General features: G+C 40.0%; 1 protein-coding gene across 3 annotated transcripts in view; it reads left to right on the top strand.

Annotated features, from left to right (window-relative positions):
- The window catches only part of LOC137424441 (uncharacterized), a 106,252-nt gene extending 84,606 nt beyond the window's left edge, over positions 1-21,646 (top strand). For all 3 annotated transcript variants that reach the window (XM_068111901.2, XM_068111904.2, XM_068111903.2), the window contains exons 13-17: positions 7,672-7,749; positions 8,915-9,040; positions 9,170-9,325; positions 20,392-20,535; positions 20,715-21,646. In XM_068111901.2, coding sequence (XP_067968002.2) covers positions 7,672-7,749; positions 8,915-9,040; positions 9,170-9,325; positions 20,392-20,535; positions 20,715-21,170 — 960 coding nt within the window. In that variant the 3' untranslated portion in view covers positions 21,171-21,646. The remainder of the gene's footprint in view (positions 1-7,671; positions 7,750-8,914; positions 9,041-9,169; positions 9,326-20,391; positions 20,536-20,714) is intronic.
- Positions 21,647-22,473: the final 827 nt, after the last annotated feature.

Below are 22,473 nucleotides of genomic sequence, written 5' to 3'. Positions count from 1 at the left end.
CTCACAGCCATAAAACACGTAATAAAAACACCTCACAGCCATAAAACATAATAAAAACACCTCGCAGCCATAAAGCACGTAATAAAAACACCACCACCACGAAATTAAAAACACCTCACAGCCATAAAACACGTAATAAAAACACCTCACAGCCATAAAACACGTAATAAAAACACCTCACAGCCATAAAACACACAATAAAAACACCTCACAGCCATAAAACACGTAATAAAAACAGCTCACCACCACGAAAAGAAAAACACCTCACCACCACGAAAATAAAAACACCTCACCACCACGAAAATAAAAACACCTCACCACCACGAAAATAAAAACACCTCACAGCCATAAAACACACAATAAAAACACCTCACAGCCATAAAACATAATAAAAACACCTCACAGCCATAAAACATAATAAAAACACCTCACAGCCATAAAACATAATAAAAACACCTCACAGCCATAAAACATAATAAAAACACCTCACAGCCATAAAACATAATAAAAACACCTCACAGCCATAAAACATAATAAAAACACCTCACAGCCATAAAACACACAATAAAAACACCTCACAGCCATAAAACATAATAAAAACACCTCACAGCCATAAAGCACGTAATAAAAACACCTCACCACCACGAAATTAAAAACACCTCACAGCCATAAAACACGTAATAAAAACACCTCACAGCCATAAAACACGTAATAAAAACACCTCACAGCCATAAAACACGTAATAAAAACACCTCACAGCCATAAAACACGTAATAAAAACACCTCACAGCCATAAAACACGTAATAAAAACACCTCACAGCCATAAAACATAATAAAAACACCTCGCAGCCATAAAGCACGTAATAAAAACACCACCACCACGAAATTAAAAACACCTCACAGCCATAAAACACGTAATAAAAACACCTCACAGCCATAAAACACACAATAAAAACACCTCACAGCCATAAAACACGTAATAAAAACAGCTCACCACCACGAAAAGAAAAACACCTCACCACCACGAAAATAAAAACACCTCACCACCACGAAAATAAAAACACCTCACCACCACGAAAATAAAAACACCTCACAGCCATAAAACACACAATAAAAACACCTCACAGCCATAAAACACGTAATAAAAACAGCTCACCACCACGAAAAGAAAAACACCTCACCACCACGAAAATAAAAACACCTCACCACCACGAAAATAAAAACACCTCACAGCCATAAAACACACAATAAAAACACCTCACAGCCATAAAACACATAATAAAAACACTTCACAGCCATAAAACACGTAATAAAAACACCTCACAGCCATAAAACACGTAATAAAAACACTTCACAGCCATAAAACACACAATAAAAACACCTCACAGCCATAAAACACATAATAAAAACACTTCACAGCCATAAAACACGTAATAAAAACACCTCACAGCCATAAAACACGTAATAAAAACACATCACAGCCATAAAACACGTAATAAAAACACTTCACAGCCATAAAACACGTAATAAAAACCCCTCACCACCACAAAATTAAAAACACCTCACAGCCATAAAACACGTAATAAAAACACCTCACAGCCATAAATAAAGCACGTAATAAAAACACATCACAGCCATAAAACACGTAATAAAAACACTTCACAGCCATAAAACACGTAATAAAAACCCCTCACCACCACAAAATTAAAAACACCTCACAGCCATAAAACACGTAATAAAAACACCTCACAGCCATAAAACACGTAATAAAAACACATCACAGCCATAAAACACGTAATAAAAACACTTCACAGCCATAAAACACGTAATAAAAACACCTCACCACCACGAAATTAAAAACACCTCACCACCACGAAATTAAAAACACCTCACAGCTATAAAACACGTAATAAAAACACCTCACAGCCATAAAACATGTAATAAAAACACCTCACAGCCATAAAACACGTAATAAAAACACTTCACAGCCATAAAACACGTAATAAAAACCCCTCACCACCACAAAATTAAAAACACCTCACAGCCATAAAACACGTAATAAAAACACCTCACAGCCATAAAGCACGTAATAAAAACACCTCACAGCCATAAAACACGTAATAAAAACACCTCACCACCACGAAATTAAAAACACCTCACAGCCATAAAACACGTAATAAAAACACCTCACAGCCATAAAACACATAATAAAAACACCTCACAGCCATAAAACACGTAATAAAAACACCTCACAGCCATAAAACATAATAAAAACACTTCACAGCCATAAAACACGTAATAAAAACACCTCACAGCCATAAAACATAATAAAAACACCTCACAGCCATAAAGCACGTAATAAAAACACCTCACCACCACGAAATTAAAAACACCTCACAGCCATAAAACACGTAATAAAAACACCTCACCACCACGAAATTAAAAACACCTCACAGCCATAAAACACGTAATAAAAACACCTCACCACCACGAAATAAAAAACACCTCACAGCCATAAAACACGTAATAAAAACACCTCACAGCCATAAAACATAATAAAAACACCTCACAGCCATAAAGCACGTAATAAAAACACCTCACAGCCATAAAACACGTAATAAAAACACCTCACAGCCATAAAACACGTAATAAAAACACCTCACAGCCATAAAACACGTAATAAAAACACCTCACAGCCATAAAACACGTAATAAAAACACCTCACAGCCATAAAACACGTAATAAAAACACCTCACCACCACGAAATTAAAAACACCTCACAGCCATAAAACACGTAATAAAAACACCTCACAGCCATAAAACACGTAATAAAAACACCTCACAGCCATAAAACACGTAATAAAAACACCTCACAGCCATAAAACACGTAATAAAAACACCTCACAGCCATAAAACATAATAAAAACACCTCGCAGCCATAAAGCACGTAATAAAAACACCTCACCACCACGAAATTAAAAACACCTCACAGCCATAAAACACGTAATAAAAACACCTCACAGCCATAAAACACACAATAAAAACACCTCACAGCCATAAAACACGTAATAAAAACAGCTCACCACCACGAAAAGAAAAACACCTCACCACCACGAAAATAAAAACACCTCACCACCACGAAAATAAAAACACCTCACCACCACGAAAATAAAAACACCTCACAGCCATAAAACACACAATAAAAACACCTCACAGCCATAAAACACGTAATAAAAACAGCTCACCACCACGAAAAGAAAAACACCTCACCACCACGAAAATAAAAACACCTCACCACCACGAAAATAAAAACACCTCACAGCCATAAAACACACAATAAAAACACCTCACAGCCATAAAACACATAATAAAAACACTTCACAGCCATAAAACACGTAATAAAAACACCTCACAGCCATAAAACACGTAATAAAAACACATCACAGCCATAAAACACGTAATAAAAACACTTCACAGCCATAAAACACGTAATAAAAACCCCTCACCACCACAAAATTAAAAACACCTCACAGCCATAAAACACGTAATAAAAACACCTCACAGCCATAAATAAAGCACGTAATAAAAACACATCACAGCCATAAAACACGTAATAAAAACACTTCACAGCCATAAAACACGTAATAAAAACCCCTCACCACCACAAAATTAAAAACACCTCACAGCCATAAAACACGTAATAAAAACACCTCACAGCCATAAAACACGTAATAAAAACACTTCACAGCCATAAAACACGTAATAAAAACACTTCACAGCCATAAAACACGTAATGAAAACACCTCACCACCACGAAATTAAAAACACCTCACCACCACGAAATTAAAAACACCTCACAGCTATAAAACACGTAATAAAAACACCTCACAGCCATAAAACACGTAATAAAAACACCTCACAGCCATAAAACACGTAATAAAAACACTTCACAGCCATAAAACACGTAATAAAAACCCCTCACCACCACAAAATTAAAAACACCTCACAGCCATAAAACACGTAATAAAAACACCTCACAGCCATAAAGCACGTAATAAAAACACCTCACAGCCATAAAACACGTAATAAAAACACCTCACCACCACGAAATTAAAAACACCTCACAGCCATAAAACACGTAATAAAAACACCTCACAGCCATAAAACACATAATAAAAACACCTCACAGCCATAAAACACGTAATAAAAACACCTCACAGCCATAAAACATAATAAAAACACCTCACAGCCATAAAACATAATAAAAACACCTCACAGCCATAAAACACGTAATAAAAACACCTCACAGCCATAAAACATAATAAAAACACCTCACAGCCATAAAGCACGTAATAAAAACACCTCACCACCACGAAATTAAAAACACCTCACAGCCATAAAACACGTAATAAAAACACCTCACCACCACGAAATTAAAAACACCTCACAGCCATAAAACACGTAATAAAAACACCTCACCACCACGAAATTAAAAACACCTCACAGCCATAAAACACGTAATAAAAACACCTCACAGCCATAAAACATAATAAAAACACCTCACAGCCATAAAGCACGTAATAAAAACACCTCACAGCCATAAAACACGTAATAAAAACACCTCACAGCCATAAAACACGTAATAAAAACACCTCACAGCCATAAAACACGTAATAAAAACACCTCACAGCCATAAAACACGTAATAAAAACACCTCACCACCACGAAATTAAAAACACCTCACAGCCATAAAACACGTAATAAAAACACCTCAGCCATAAAACACGTAATAAAAACACCTCACAGCCATAAAACACGTAATAAAAACACCTCACAGCCATAAAACACGTAATAAAAACACCTCACAGCCATAAAACATAATAAAAACACCTCGCAGCCATAAAGCACGTAATAAAAACACCTCACCACCACAAAATTAAAAACACCTCACAGCCATAAAACACGTAATAAAAACACCTCACAGCCATAAAACACATAATAAAAACACCTCACAGCCATAAAACACGTAATAAAAACACCTCACAGCCATAAAACACGTAATAAAAACACCTCACCACCACGAAATTAAAAACACCTCACAGCCATAAAACACGTAATAAAAACACCTCAGCCATAAAACACGTAATAAAAACACCTCACAGCCATAAAACACGTAATAAAAACACCTCACAGCCATAAAACACGTAATAAAAACACCTCACAGCCATAAAACATAATAAAAACACCTCACAGCCATAAAGCACGTAATAAAAACACCTCACAGCCATAAAACATAATAAAAACACCTCACAGCCATAAAGCACGTAATAAAAACACCTCACAGCCATAAAACACGTAATAAAAACACCTCACCACCACGAAATTAAAAACACCTCACAGCCATAAAACACGTAATAAAAACACCTCACAGCCATAAAGCACGTAATAAAAACACCTCACAGCCATAAAACACGTTTAAAAAAACACTTCACAGCCATAAAACACGTAATAAAAACACCTCACAGCCATAAAACATAATAAAAACACCTCACAGCCATAAAGCACGTAATAAAAACACCTCACCACCACAAAATTAAAAACACCTCACAGCCACGTCATTTAAAAACACATCACCACCAAGTAATTAAAAACACCTCACCACCACATAATTCAAAACACCTCATCACCAACTAATTCAAAACACCTCACCACCACGAAATTAAAAACACCTCACAGCCATAAAACACGTAATAAAAACACCTCACAGCCATAAAACACGTAATAAAAACACCTCACAGCCATAAAACACGTAATAAAAACACCTCACAGCCATAAAACACGTAATAAAAACACCTCACAGCCATAAAACATAATAAAAACACCTCGCAGCCATAAAGCACGTAATAAAAACACCTCACCACCACAAAATTAAAAACACCTCACAGCCATAAAACACGTAATAAAAACACCTCACAGCCATAAAACACATAATAAAAACACCTCACAGCCATAAAACACGTAATAAAAACACCTCACAGCCATAAAACACGTAATAAAAACACCTCACCACCACGAAATTAAAAACACCTCACAGCCATAAAACACGTAATAAAAACACCTCAGCCATAAAACACGTAATAAAAACACCTCACAGCCATAAAACACGTAATAAAAACACCTCACAGCCATAAAACACGTAATAAAAACACCTCACAGCCATAAAACATAATAAAAACACCTCACAGCCATAAAGCACGTAATAAAAACACCTCACAGCCATAAAACATAATAAAAACACCTCACAGCCATAAAGCACGTAATAAAAACACCTCACAGCCATAAAACACGTAATAAAAACACCTCACCACCACGAAATTAAAAACACCTCACAGCCATAAAACACGTAATAAAAACACCTCACAGCCATAAAGCACGTAATAAAAACACCTCACAGCCATAAAACACGTAATAAAAACACCTCAGCCATAAAACACGTAATAAAAACACCTCACAGCCATAAAACACGTAATAAAAACACCTCACAGCCATAAAACACGTAATAAAAACACCTCACAGCCATAAAACACGTAATAAAAACACCTCACAGCCATAAAACATAATAAAAACACCTCACAGCCATAAAGCACGTAATAAAAACACCTCACAGCCATAAAACATAATAAAAACACCTCACAGCCATAAAGCACGTAATAAAAACACCTCACAGCCATAAAACACGTAATAAAAACACCTCACCACCACGAAATTAAAAACACCTCACAGCCATAAAACACGTAATAAAAACACCTCACAGCCATAAAGCACGTAATAAAAACACCTCACAGCCATAAAACACGTTTAAAAAAACACTTCACAGCCATAAAACACGTAATAAAAACACCTCACAGCCATAAAACATAATAAAAACACCTCACAGCCATAAAGCACGTAATAAAAACACCTCACCACCACGAAATTAAAAACACCTCACAGCCACGTCATTTAAAAACACATCACCACCAAGTAATTAAAAACACCTCACCACCACATAATTCAAAACACCTCATCACCAACTAATTCAAAACACCTCACCACCACGTAATTATAAATACCTCACCACCACGTAATTCAAAACACCTCACCACCATGTTATGGTAAAACACCTCACCACCACGTGATTCAAAACCACCACAACGTTATTAAAAACACTTCACAACCACGGAAACAAAAGTTTGAGGGAGTCGTTAAGTGACAACACAGACACTGCCCAGATGTGTCGATATATAGATAAATGACTGTATCCGAATTGCCGTTTTGTCATGGTTTAAACCAATCATAATTCAAACAATTATTTTGCACAAATGTATTTGTAATATACGTGATATCACATTTTAGAAACAATTGAAGTTGAAAAAAAAAAATTCCCAAATAAATTCGAAAAAAAAAAAAAAAAAATTGCAATTTTTTTTTTTTTTAAATACCCGTAGGACATACCGACGGGAGAGATATGTGCATACCAGAAGTTTGGTACGATTTCACAAAAGTTTGAGAAAGTAGTTCAGTGACAACACAAGACAATACAACACAACACAGGACAGACGCTACACAAATATATATATATATATATTGTGTGTATGAATTGGGTTGTGACCAGGTTTTCCCCCTTGCAGGCAATTCAAGAGGCTATCCAGAGTCATGCTGAAAAAAGGAAAACTTTCCAAGAGTTCAGAAAAGATGAAGAACTTCCGGTAATATTTCCTTCTGGTTCGGCAGCACATGCATGCGTTTGGGTATTTTGCCAAAATAAAGGTGGGTTTGGTTGGGTGAGGGGGGGGTGGGTTGGCACGAAAAAGTGCTTATGACAAAACTTTGCCAAATTTTCTGGTCGAAGGCAGATGAGGTTCCAATCTCTTATCACATTCATCTTATCACATGGGGTCAAGCCCAGTCGTTTCTGTACGAGGGACTTTATCAACCCTACGATATCGATATCAGGACCGAACATCTCAAAATTCAAAACCTGTCTGCGTCTTTGTACGAGAACTAAACTTGAAGAAAAGAACAGCAAATAAAAAAATAAGAAAAAAAAAAAAAAAGTAAAATGTTTTAATTATTTTCTCCATATTCTCATAAGGGTAAATAAAAAAAGCTCAAATGGTAAAAAAGTTGTGGCCTAGACAGACAGAAGGAGACACAGAGGGGGCGGTTGGGGACATGGGGTGGGGGACTGGGACCGCTCTGTATGCATGCAGACATAGGTGCATGTACACGTACACTGACCTGCACACGCAACGCATACATACATACATACAGACAGGCAGGTAGACATATCGACATGTACATCCATAAATATCAAATGAATCCATGGTAAGTGCTCCAACCTTTATTTGAACAATTACTTGCTCGACGTTTCGGTTAACGACATGTGATAAGCCACATGTATCCGCTAACCTTTCTCAAGAGAGGAAAGTTATCTCAAAATCCTCCTATAGAGTATACCCAAAAGTGGCGTGGGTAAAGCTGGACAGCCAATCGACGCACGTATCACGTTGCTCGCGAATTCTGACCGTTATCAAATTTAAAACCATTAGCACGTTTAAGATTATTTCATAATTTAAGATGTATTTCATATTTCATAATTTCCTAATCGATACAGACTCTCAAACATCCATGAGTTTCTTTCTCTAATTCCACTTTAGTCCTGGTACGTCCACACAAACGTAACTTCCAATATACAATTTGATACAAACATTCCTCATACAAAATCAAGAAACCATCGCATTCCATGACACCTTCCTCCCAAGCTCGTAATATTGTATGAAATAATATTCCCATTGACTTTGAACTGTTACAGTAGTTAAAAACAAACGTGTGTGTGTGTGATCTCTCTTTGCATTGCACGTCACGATGCAGGTGTGGCAGTTAGGCCAGCGTGCTCCTGTGTGGGTACGTGATGCCAACGTCACCATGTGCAGGGTGTGCCACGAGTTTTTCCACCCGTTGACACGGAGAAGACACCACTGCAGGGCGTGTGGTCATGTGAGAATCCTTCCGATATTATGTGTGTGTACGCGTTGGCCAATCACGGACGAGAAGTGGCCGTCTCTGCGTGATTTGCTCGGAAATTCACCATTTTCACTTTTTTAATGATTATTCTGCCTTCTCCAGGTCGTGTGCTGGAAATGCTCGGAGAACAAGCTCGAATTGGAGTATGATCCCGGGAGGCTCAGCCGCATATGCCTGGATTGCTTCGGATTGCTGACTGCTGGGGGTAATGCTTCCGTGGGTGTGGCCACCAGAGGGAAGGGAAGTGGCATATTGGAGGTAAGGACTTCCAGGTACTGTTTTCCGGATGTGTATCGTGTCTCCATGTGATCTGCTTCTGAAGTTAAACAAACCGTCTGGATTTGTCTTTGTTGCCGTCGATTATTGTGCACTCTGTTTTGTTCTTTGTCTTGTCCTCTTCACCTTGTCTTTGCTGTTTGGCACCATCTGCCTCGGCCGGTTCGGCCTTCCCTGTGTTCGACCGGCCTGCTTTCTTATCCACGCACTCCTTGCATAACTTCGTTTCCTCGTTCACCTTTTATTAGACTCGTATTCTTTTTTTCCTTCACCCTGCCTCAAAACATTTCCTTCCTTTTTCTTTTCAAAACAACCACAAGTCAATAAATAAGTCAATTTCCACTCATTCTGATGTCATTCCTTAAGTCATTCAGTCCCAAATAGTTTTTCGTCCCCTCTCCCGTTTTTTTCTGCCTCCCCCTTCTCTCCATCCATAGAAATTTTGTAATGTTTAATTTTCCCACACTCTGTCATTCCCTCCAGCTTCTTCTTCTTCCTTCCTTTTATGTTTCACTCCTGGAGAGCTAGTATTCCTGTGCCCCATCACATTCATATAACGCTCCTTAATACGTTCGTGGCTTTGATGCATCACTTGATGTGTTGGACCAGACATCACCTGGACTTCCTGGATCCTATGTGGGTTTTCATTTTCTCCCTCTCAACTAAGAGCTACAACCCCTCCTCCCCCAAGAGAAACATCTGACACCAATGTATTGTTATTCATCGAGTCCTATTAGTTTAAATTTCGGGCAGGAGGAGTTTTTTTTCAGGTTTTCAAGTCTCAAAAAAACCCCCAATAGTTGTGGATCTCGCCTGTAAAACGAAAGTCGTGGGAAGCTATCCATATTGTCGGACAACCACCTTCCAGAGGCTGTTCTGGCTCTTCTCTCTAGGTCTAGAGCTTTAAGCAAGTAGTACATCGCCATGATGCATTGCGTAGCGAGTGAATGTAAAACTTTGTTTTTCGATCCATTAATTTCAAGCATAGGTCTAATGTGAAAGAACCTGAGGGTTGGGGCCTATTTTGTACCCAAGACTCAAGGAAAATGCAGTCCTACACTCCGACAGCAGTTTCCAATGAAATGTAAGTGTGGTTTAAAAAAGATCCAGAATGATGCAGTGAAACTTTCTTTTTAACTAGCAAAGGTGCCCAGTGTTGCCGGGCAATGTACGGTCTCTCCTCCTACCCCTTCCACTCCCTCATCTCACCCCTTCTCTGCCTCCCTCCCTCCCCTTCCACTGCCCCTTCAAATCCCCCCCCCCCACTAACCCCACCCAGACTCCCACTCCACCCTTTCCCCTCCATTATTTTTTATTTTGATCTTCCTCTTGGTGTATTGTTGTGTATTATTCGCAATTTAGCATCTAAAAAGGCTGAATATCCCATTTACACTCTCCCTCCCCCTCTCGCTCCCTGAGTTATTATTGTGTATTATCGTGTTGTGTATTATATTATAGCTAGTCCGGTCGGTGTCTACACAGCCTAATTGGTTCACGAGTTATCAAGTGACCACTATATTCGTCATGTGTGTGCGTCTGTCTGTGTGTGTGTCTGTCCGCAGCATAACTACCCGATGATATCATCCGATCTTGATGAAACTTGGGTGGGAGGTTGATGGCATGATCTAGGTGTACAGTACTGCGTACAGTGGGCGTATTGCGCCCATTGTGGGCGGAGCCACACCCGAAAAAGATGTCTTTTTAGGGGGTAATCGATTTCAAGCTCCATCTTCTCCGAGGGAGTTGGTGGAATCTGATGGGGGTTTCGGTATTTGTTTCGGCCAATGTCACGTGTCCAGCCCCACGGAGCTCAATTTTTCATTTTCGCCCCAAGGTCAAGGTCACAAGGTCACGAAATTTAGAAAAGTCGATTTTTGATGGTTTTATTACATAGTTCGCTTCCTGATAGGGTGAAATGTCGTACATGATCTTATATTATCACATACATAATGAAATACAAGTTTTCCAACAAATTTCAAAATCCTTGACCTTTGACCTTTGAAGGTCACAAAGGTCAAAATTTCAAAGTTGTCGGAATCGAACCAAGTTTTCGGTATTGTGTAGCTAACTAACCTCATAACTGATTATACATTATTTTCTATCATTTCAAGGTCAGTAACCTTCGTTTTTGACATTTCAAGGTAACAAAGGTCAAATTTTCAAAGTTGTTGGAATCGAACCGAATTTTCGATATTGTGTAGCTAACTCATCTCATAACAGATAATACAATCATATTAATATTTTTTCAATGTCGGTTTTGACCTTTGTCATTGAATACCGCTCGCTCGTGAACCATCGTCGTATCCTGACTTGTCCTAAGTCGTAAACTAAAGCAATGCAACTGTTGCCAATATGCCTCCACGTAGTCCCTGCCCGCGACAATGGGTAGATGCCCTCGTTCATTGTCCTAAAAATAAACAAGTTTGGTTTAAATCCCTTCAGCTGTTTTTAATTATCACATCGATCGATGGAGAAAGGATATATTTTTTTTTAAATATCGGCTTTCAAGCTAATATGGTTGCCAAACCACGTGATAGTCAGGTTCACTATGTTAACAAATATAATTTCGTTCAAAATTTTGGTAGATTAGCAAAACTATACATTTTTGGAATACTCAGAGCATGAGGAATCCAAAAATTAATGTTTACATTTGCGTAGACACCTTTGCGAAAATGACCCTCAGGACAGTGATGAAGATAGTCAGGTTCACTATGTTAACAAATATAATTTCGTTCAAAATTTTGGGATTAGCAAACCTGTACATTTTTGGAATCTTCAGAGCATGGAGAATCTGAAATAGTCTAGTAGGAAGACTAGGTCCCTCTGCACCCCCCGGAGATATACTTCTAATCAGTGTTTCTAGATTGGAAAAAATGTGTAGAAAATGACTAGCTATGGCCCCAAGCTGAAAAAATGTCCCACATACCATTTTTATGCAAATTACTGCTGCAAATTTTATGCAAAATTATGCAAATTTTATGCAAATTTTTGATGAGGAGTAGAGTTGAGGGGTCTTTGAGGGCTTCATCGAGGTGCTCTCGGTTGCAAGACTGGGTCATTCTGAGAAGCACAGCAGGGTCAGAGATCATGATGTTCTCCTCCTCAGTGAATCTCTCCATCAACAGCCTCTCCATTGCCTCACACACTGTTTTGAGGCAAAAGAGGGACTTTGCGTAGGCCTTTCCACTGAGAACACCTTTGAGAGATCCACTTGTTACTAGTTGTGCCTCAAAGAGAATCTCTGCATATCCAGAACCACGCATCTTGTGTCCAGTGAGCATCCCGATGTAGTTCATGGATGTGTGGAAGGGTCCAATCGTTACTACATGACTAGCAAATTCATTTGGCCAGCGCCAGATGATGGGAAGGGCTTTCATGCAGACACCCAGATCAAATGTATTCAGGACCCATCTCTGACCCACCTCAGCAGTTGCTGCCTCGGAACGCTTCAGTAGCTCACGAACAACTGCGTTGTCTGTGATCGGTTGGTGGATAGGCGTGCAGTAGTCGACTGTTGATTTGCTGGGTGGGGGAGAACCAGTTGCAGAGGTGAAACCCCCTAGCCCAGGCACAGGCTGCAGGCCATTGCCATGCCATGCAGGCACCAGGCACAGACCGATCACAGACAACGCAGTTGTTCGTGAGCTACTGAAGCGTTCCGAGGCAGCAACTGCTGAGGTGGGTCAGAGATGGGTCCTGAATACATTTGATCTGGGTGTCTGCATGAAAGCCCTTCCCATCATCTGGCGCTGGCCAAATGAATTTGCTAGTCATGTAGTAACGATTGGACCCTTCCACACATCCATGAACTACATCGGGATGCTCACTGGACACAAGATGCGTGGTTCTGGATATGCAGAGATTCTCTTTGAGGCACAACTAGTAACAAGTGGATCTCTCAAAGGTGTTCTCAGTGGAAAGGCCTACGCAAAGTCCCTCTTTTGCCTCAAAACAGTGTGTGAGGCAATGGAGAGGCTGTTGATGGAGAGATTCACTGAGGAGGAGCACATCATGATCTCTGACCCTGCTGTGCTTCTCAGAATGACCCAGTCTTGCAACCGAGAGCACCTCGATGAAGCCCTCAAAGACCCCTCAACTCTACTCCTCATCAAAAATTTGCATAAAATTTGCATAATTTTGCATAAAATTTGCAGCAGTAATTTGCATAAAAATGGTATGTGGGACATTTTTTCAGCTTGGGGCCATAGCTAGTCATTTTCTACACATTTTTTCCAATCTAGAAACACTGATTAGAAGTATATCTCCGGGGGGTGCAGGGGGACCTAGTCTTCCTACTAGACTAAAAATCGATGTTGGCATTTGCACAGACACCTGCATGGCCGCCATTTTGGATTTTGAAAATGGCCGCCATAAAATACATATTTTGCGCGATCTCGGCTTCTAGTCAACCTAGAGACTTGATTAAATATGCTAATCCTATGTTTTCTGGGTCAAGGAATCCAATAAAGGCCTCAAAATAGTGCTCAGGATTATAGAAAAGCAACAAACAAAGGTAATTGAAAACCATTGTCTTTATATTTGTGATATAACTGTATTACATAATACATGATATTGCAAGTCCTTTGAAGTTACAGGTTGTTATAGGAAGTTATAGGTAGTATCAGATTGAACTATAAGTCCTATACACAGGATCTACGAGGTCTATACCGTTCAGGAATATGCTTTTACAGATCTTCATCACTGTCCTGAGTGTCATTTTCGCAAAGGTGTCTACGCAAATGCAAACATTAATTTTTGGATTCCTCATGCTCTGAATATTCCTAAAATGTATAGTTTTGCTAATCTACCAAAATTTTGAACGAAAAAACATTGTGAACCTCACTATGACATATGACATGAACAATGTACACTCTGAATATGTATGGGCAGGGGATCACGTTTCTGAAGTTTCATGTTAATTGGATAAGGTTCGTTTTTCTATACAATATGGCTGCCAAACGATGTGACGTATGATGTCATAAATTTAATATTTCATTACAAATGGGTCAGAGACCATGTGCATGCAATTTCAGATTTTTAGGACAAGACATTCGATTAAAACATTTATGGCTGATATACCACTTCACCGATGATGTCGTCATTATCATGCTTTTGTTCCCCATTGGGAGCACTTGACAATGTGCCAAGTTTCAAATTTTTCCATGCAGCGGTTTCCGAGAATTGTTTTTTTTAATTTATTTGCGTTTAATCCAAGATGGCTGCCATACCACGTGACCTATGACACAACAATTATCATAAATACATTCTGCATGGGTGTCACTCCTACCCTGAAAGTTTAGTTTCAATCGGACATGTGGTTGCTGAGAAAAACGAGGTTTACCCCATACGGACGGCCATCTTCGGCGGCGGAGGCTCAACATTTTTTGGGAAATTCCCCCAGCCTTCTGACTAATTAATTACGTATGCAGGCATTTCATTCTTCCAAGCTAATTTTCGTCACCTCTGATGTTTATTTACTTTACATAATTTGTGAATTGCATGTCCTTCAATTTATTTATAAGCCTTAACTTCAGGCAAATTTTCCTCTGCATTATGAGAATGTACGACCAAGTGAACCTAATTGGGCAGTGTGTATTAGACCGCTGCTGCAATCGTTGCAAAAGAAACATACATTACCTCGTTTCCGCTGTATGAGTCGTAATCAAAATGTACCTTTGTTTTCTCAAAACAGTACCTTCATATAATGATTATAAGACGTGTTGTTCAGTCTTCAAATGTACACCAGATGCCTGTGCGGCCTGTTCCATGGAAAGAGCCCGAAACAAAATGGCGGATTAAGACCTCTGCGAGGGACATCGGGTTGACGAGGGATGACCTTGTTTTCCTGTTGAGACGTTGATTATCTTCCAAAGGGGTGTTTAAATTTACCTGAAGGTCCAGTTTTCATTCATGCACTCCATTGAAGTTCCCTTAGAATGCATGCAAAGTTTCGGGACGCTAAGGTTCATGGTTTTGGAGTTGTGGAGGAGACGCGCACGCACACACACTGGAACACTGACACACATTCTCTTATTTTTACCCTCGCCAGAGGAGAGGATATTGCATTTGAGTCCATTTGTCTGTTTCTGTTTCTGTTTGTTTGTCCGCACAGAATAAATATGATTTTCGCTGCAACCGTTGGTCCGATTGACAGACATCTTTCATCAAAGGTGCAACTCCACTTGTAGAATTGTTAAATTATAAATATGACGTCATACATCACGTGGTATGGCCGCCATCTTGGAAAAATCGAAAAACCTTGCACCTCTATATCTCCGAAAGCGCTGCATAGAAAAAATTGAGACATGGCTCATTGTAAAGAACTCTCCATGGGGAATAAAATATGTTGGTGGTCATCGGTGCCTCCATTATGACGTCATAATTCGACAAGTACAAAACTTCATCCAATCAAGATGAAATTTCTTGAGCATAATCTCCAGATAAATTGGGGGAGGAAAAAAAACGTCATCGGTCACGTGTTTCAGCCGCCATCTTGTAAAAACCGAAAAAAAATTGCACCTCTATATCTCTGAAAGCGCTGCATAGAAAAAATTGAGACATGGCTCATTGTAAAGAACTCTCCATGTGGAATAACATATGTTAATGATGTCATAGGTGCCTCCATTATGACGCCATAATTTGACAATTACAAAACGTCATACGATCAAGATGAATTTTCTTGAGCATCATCTAGGGATAAATTGGTGGAGGGGGAAAAAACAAAACGATGACGTCATTGGTCACGTGGTTCGGTCGCCATATTTGTTTTAACACAAAAGCCTTAAAAACCACTGAAAATATGTCCTGGCGAGGGTTTGCAATCTCTGATTGCTCTTTCTTGTTATAGATGCATTATTCACTTTCTCTTTTTCATTCCTCTTTTTTTTTTTCCTCTTGCCTGTGGATCCAACTTGCACATTCTCTTCAATCCGATTCTTCTCTCCAGGGCTTCAAGACAGCTGTTTACCACCATTTTAGATCAACCACCGTCCACAACCATGATCCTTTCCACAACCATTGACCCTCCCCAATCCCACCTCTCTCCAGGCTTCCAGTTTTTCCTTCCACTTGTCATGGAGAGTTTGCAGCTGTATCCATCTTGTCCACCCTGTGTATCATTCCCTACCCCTCATTCTATCCCACATTCCTTATTTGTCCAGGTCTCCCTCTATTTTGATAGATACTTTATCCTTGATAGTAATTTTGTCTCACTGGGTGCAGCTAAAATATTCTTTTTTATTATTATTAAATGTAATTCAACTTGATGCTTTATTTGTCTACAGGTGTGGTACTTGCCTTGTTTGTCACTATCAACAAGAGGTACAAGCCTCGATATTTAAGCACCTATTTATATGCCTGCTCTACTCTACACATCTCAGGTTACCCATAATATACACCTCATCGTGTTGCAGTAAATGGTGTAAATTGGATATTTTGATGCTTGAGGATCACATTACCTAGGAGCCGACAACAAAGTATAGTATTTTACCTCTGCCGCTGAAGGTGGACCTAGGTTATATTATCACCCCTGTCTGTCCTGTCATTCTGATGAAAATTGAAAATTTTCATCATATGTCCCTCTGCCTTGTTTGTTTGTATGTATGTTTGTCTGAGTGTGATAACGCACAAAGGCTTTCAGCTATCTTTGTAAAATTTTACCAGAGGATTCCGAAGGAAAAAAGTGAGGCAGTCAATGTTATTTATATTTATATATATATATATATATATATATATATATATATATATATATATATATATATATATATGTCAAAGGTCAATGTTTTCAAGATTTTTGCTACTGCCTGGTGCGTTGTTGTTTGTTTCTTTGTTTGTTTGTTTGTGAGCAGGATACCTCAAAAAGTTGCGGATGGATTCGGACGAAATTTGCTGTTCAGGTTGGGTGTGAAAATAATTTATTTGACTTTGGTGAATATCCAGATCCAATAATTTTTAATTTTTAAAAGCGATTCTTCACCATTAGGAAATGGTGCCAAAAACGATATAGCGCACGATATCTCAAAAAGTTGTGCATGACTTGACTGAACTAGATGGATGAGTTGGGAAAGTGACGAGAACAAGCCGATTAGATTTTGGTTCAGGTCTGAATCCAGATCCAACCTATCGGTGGGATCCAAAATGTACTGTTTAGCCTGGCGGAAGTATGTGCTCTACCGAGTGCCGTTTCAGCTCATCGAGTTTGAGTCCATTTGGTATAACATGCAATTCATACCAAGCTGTCAAACAGGATGAGGCCAGCTTTTCTCTGCTCCCCTCTCATGAGACAAACATGCATGTTTTGGGCAAGAATGTGCCAGCTGTGAAATGGGGGGGGGGGGGGGGGGTACTGCACGACACTGCAGTGTGTTGTGTATGCAAAAAGTTAGTGAGCGTTACTTCCAGACCCTTGGAGAGGTCGTTTATGTACATGAGAAACAAGGTGGCTCAACACACTTCTGTAGGCAGAGTTCTGTTAATTACAACGTTACATGTATTGGCTGCATGTGTGGAGGTCAGGTATGATGGCGCCAAGCAGAGCAGCATGCCAGACTGCCAAATGCCCAAGATATGTCTTGGGAGAGATGTCCAGGGTTCTTGTTTGAGATATAGGGCCTAAAAATGTTGAGAGAAGAGCAGCAGCATGTCCATGGAGTTGAATGCCTGGGATAGTATCCAAACTGGTCAGAGATTACTTTTCATTTTTAAAGGCGCACGGCTCATGGAAGAGCAAGTTAGATCTGACAGTGTGACAAACATCTAGCACGCAAGAGAGTTGTGTTAGGAAAGGTTAATGGGGGTAATAAAGATCATACGTCAGAATTGGATGATGAGATGGTGGTGCACTGCTTGCTTGGAGGCTTGGAGGGAAGGGAGATGGAAGAGCTTCCTGGAGGTGGTTCCATAGACTGGAGAAGCGAAGAATAGGGAGTCAATGTGTGCAGTTAGCCTCGGTTTTGGGAGTTTAAGTTATTTAAGACCAAGAGTGGGTTATTGACCAAGATCAAGAGTAGGGTTACACTTTAACCAAGTGTGGGTTAATTTGCATCTTGGAGTAGATGGTGACGTTTGGAGGACAGGGAGCAGAGGGAACGATATCGGAGAAGACGTGGTAAATAAGAGACCTCGGACCTGCCTGCGATATGAAAGTAACAGACCTTGTGCTTCGTCATGATCACAGGAGAGAGCTTTAGATTCCACAGAATCCAGGAGAGATAGATGTGATGCTGGAGCACCAGCCCATAGCAGACAGCAGTACTCCATTGAGCTATGGACAAAGGCTTTGTTTGACTGAGTAACTGATTTTTTTCCAAGGAAAGACTTGGATTGATGGAGGATGCCCAGTCTGCGGCTGGCTCTAGAGGGCCTCTTCAATATGTGGTCAGCCTTGGAAAGTAATTGCTGAGGAACACGTTACGTATATCAGATAATTGTCTAATCATTTCCTGATCAGCAGTGCTACAGCTGCTGTCTGCCGAGCAATGGGATGGATTACCATACGACACAATGTGGAGTCGACTGCACAAAACACGCCTTTCAATGTTTTTTACAAGAGAATTTATAATTGTAACCCTTTAAATCCAACAATTCTGCCACCTGTATCCACCCACAAAATATGACCCGGTTAGAGTAGGATCTTCCAGTTGTTTTCTGTTGTATTTTGGAAATTATTTGCTCTCTTCCACGATTCTTGAATAGACAATCTATGCCTTTCGCAAAGTCCTCTCAACAGGGCTTCATAGATTGGTTCTCTTCAGTTGGTGACAATCTTTACCTTGAACAAATAATGAACAAATGCATGTAAACATCTTGGTGTTTCACAGGCAGGAAGAAAAAATAGGAACTGCCTTTGGAGGCCATTTTTTCCCGCAGAGCAGGGGATGGCCTTTTTTGGGCACCGTGGTCTCCTTTTTGAAGCAATGTTTTACGGCTGGATGCTCTTCCTGCCGCCAACCCTGTTGGTCGCTCTCTTGCCACACACAGGGAATGACCAGTGAGCTGGTGCTCAATTTGCCGACCTCGGAATGATGACAGGCTGAGTCAACCACCCTGGCGTTAATTCAGCGATCGACCGGGATTCAAACCCAGGATCCTAGGATCCCAAGCCGGCACCCTAACCGCTAAGCCAACACCGCTAAGCCAAAGCAGACCGAGGCTTTAATGTTTGCCGGCCTTCGGATGGACGTTAAACTCGGTGTCCCGTTGGTGGACATTAAAGGTCCAACGGTGCCCTTCGTGAAAAATGGGCGAGTTATCGCCAGCACCATGAACAAATTCCATATCCCTGCACACTCAGCCGAGTATCCTACATCAGAGTGGCGACCCGTCCAGGATTGTCACCCAAGGCACGCAACTTTGTATGGATGACGAGGATGATTATGATTATGGGTGTAAACCTGTAAAAGCTCCTTTCCGTACTTTATGATGACCTACGCGAGTCTTTCCCCAGATTGGGAAATGTCTACATTCCCAGTTAGTAGATTGACGGGCCTTTCTGTTTCTGTGCATCGCAGGCTATAGTGAGGCACATTTAAATGAACTCTTGAGATATTTTTCTGTTTTTAATGCAGATGTAATGCAAATTTTTGTGATGTAATCACAACTTTTGTTTTCCTTGAATATAAACTCAACCTTTACTTGTATTTGCGTCTGCTATACAATTGAAGGTCATTTCGCACATTGCAGCCCTTGCGGTTATCACCCATTCTAGAATTCCTACTCTGTGTTCTTTTCTTCTTCCCTCAAAATGGGAAATTCTCATTCTGATGAAAATTTTCCCATCTGCAGATCCTTTCATTGCAATATATTTATCAACTTTGGTCATTTCACTCTGCATCGTATCAAAACAGTCTTTTCCTTTTTTGGTGAGAGAGCTTAGAAGTAGTTGTTCTGTTATCTTGATCCTAATCCTAGTTGAGCTGCTAAAACAGACTGCCATGTTATCCTTTACGCAGAAGATCAAAGATCTGAAATCTCACATCAAAAGTGAACATTTTATGGCAAACTTGTGGTGTGTAATGTCTCAGCCTTGCGGTTGATAATTTTTCCCGCAGAGGGAAGGCTCGGTGGTGTCGATGAACAGTTTCATCTGCGGTTTCCTGTACATCATGGAGAAGGGTGTGAGACCATGGCAAAGGGCATGGTTTGCATTGCCACGAACGGAGCCTCTCGTCCTTTATATGTTCAGAGCACCACAGGTATATATGTTCGCTAATTTCATGGCCATGACTTGCCGATAACCTGCCAAGTATCTTTCCCACAACAAACTGCAACTTTTAAGGTGTATTGAAACCACCATAAGCAAGCCTCCTTTCAACTATTCGGTAACTCAATATCTGACACGTGCTGATAAATGACTGAACCCCTTTCATTCCAGGATGCAAAGGCATGGGCAAGTCTGCCTCTACCTGGCTACAAAGTGCACACCTTGGGAGCGAGTGAGGATGTGGACATGCGGCGTACTTTCCGCATGACCCAGTCAAGTCGGGAGCTGGTTTTTGCTGCCGCGAGTGAGCACGAGGCGGAGCGTTGGGTACATTTCTTAACTGCTGCTGCACAAGCGGAGTTGGACCCAGATCCTGATGCCGCGCACGTATTTGATATACCTGATATTGATACGAAGGACAATGGGAAGCATCCGTCTGCTCAAAGAAGCACGTCTCTCCCATTGGAACTTGGAGTAAATCCAAATAATTCTAGTTCTCCACACCAAGCATCCCTTGGGGTCAAAAGTTTCTCTGGGCAGGACTTTGGGACAGGTGATGTCACAGGTATAGCTGAAGCAACAGACCTTATGAAGAAAGTGTGTGTTGAAGAAGCTGCACAAAGTTGAGTACATTCTAAGGAACTTTGGCCTCCTGCATTTCCTTCTCATTTCTTGAGGTTAGAGGGTGAATACTTAGTGTTTCTCAAGGAAGCCTGGTATTTGACCTCTTATTTCTTTCATTTGGGTACTTTTGATTCTGACTCATCATCACCAATGCAATAATTAGTATGCTCACCAATCACCACGATCCTTGGATTGTCAGGTACAATTGTAAAATGTTTTTATGACTTACTTTTTTTGAATGTGGACTTGTTATCCTCTTCCCTTGCATTCCGATGCAGTTTAATGCTCTTAATGAATGAGTTGTGAACTGTTTGTGGCAGGCCACAACCTTTTTAATGTCTAATTTATGCCTTTCGTTATATAACTACTTTTGTTTACAGCACTAATGAATACCTTGTGTCGTGTTTCCTTAAGAATAAGCAGAATTTTTATTTTGTGATTTTAAATTGCATCATTAATAAAGTTCATTCTTGATCTGGTGTTTTGAATTTTGTCATATTTTAAACACATTAATTCATTTATCTATCTATTTTTCTATTCTGAACGGGGGAAGCTCCACCCTGAACGGATGGACAGACAGATTTGGAGGAGAGTATTCTAGTGTAGATATATATAAAATAGATTGTCTTTGGTTCTGGAGCCACAAGATAATTTATACTGCACATTTGCATCTATTGCTAAAAGCAGGTTGTGTATGTCTGCTACTTGTATTAACAGGAAATGGTAGGAACTCATTACTTCACACCCATAGCTATGTCTCGTGTTTTCCTATATTTTTACGAGTCAATTTTTGCATCCAGGAATTCAAAAATTGTGGTTCACCATTTTGAAATTGCCACTTTTATGTCCAAATCCTGAAAATTATGTTTCAAAGTGTATTTGATTTACAGATTTCACGCTACCAATGGCAGGTTAAAAGCTCACCGTCCAGCGGAAGTGAGTCGCTGAAAACGTACATGTGCAAAAAGCCTCGTTTGTGTTCCATTTTAAGTCACGCATTGGTTCACACTCGGTGTGTCTGTCTGTCGGTCTATGATCGAGGAAATAATTTTTTGTTCAATTGAATTTCAGATTTTGAATATTGTAGAACATGAATCGGCTTGTTTGCATTTCCACGACCCTGCAGTTTAGCAGTGCTTAGGTTCTGCATTTGGCAAAATTGTACGGTGTCTCGTCCCACATGCAGTCGGGTAAAGCAAGTGCGTCTGTCTGTCTGGCAGTCACAACAAAATTGACAAGCGTTGCTCCTAGGTCCCCCGTTGGTGAAGTGATGAGTTGACAAAGTGGAAGACGCAAGGCGGCCATC

This window comes from Myxine glutinosa, chromosome 4, assembly GCF_964187855.1.
Source record: "Myxine glutinosa chromosome 4, kmMyxGlut1.1, whole genome shotgun sequence".
Lineage (NCBI taxonomy): Eukaryota > Metazoa > Chordata > Myxini > Myxiniformes > Myxinidae > Myxine > Myxine glutinosa.
This window is presented reverse-complemented; position numbering and strand designations above follow the sequence as displayed.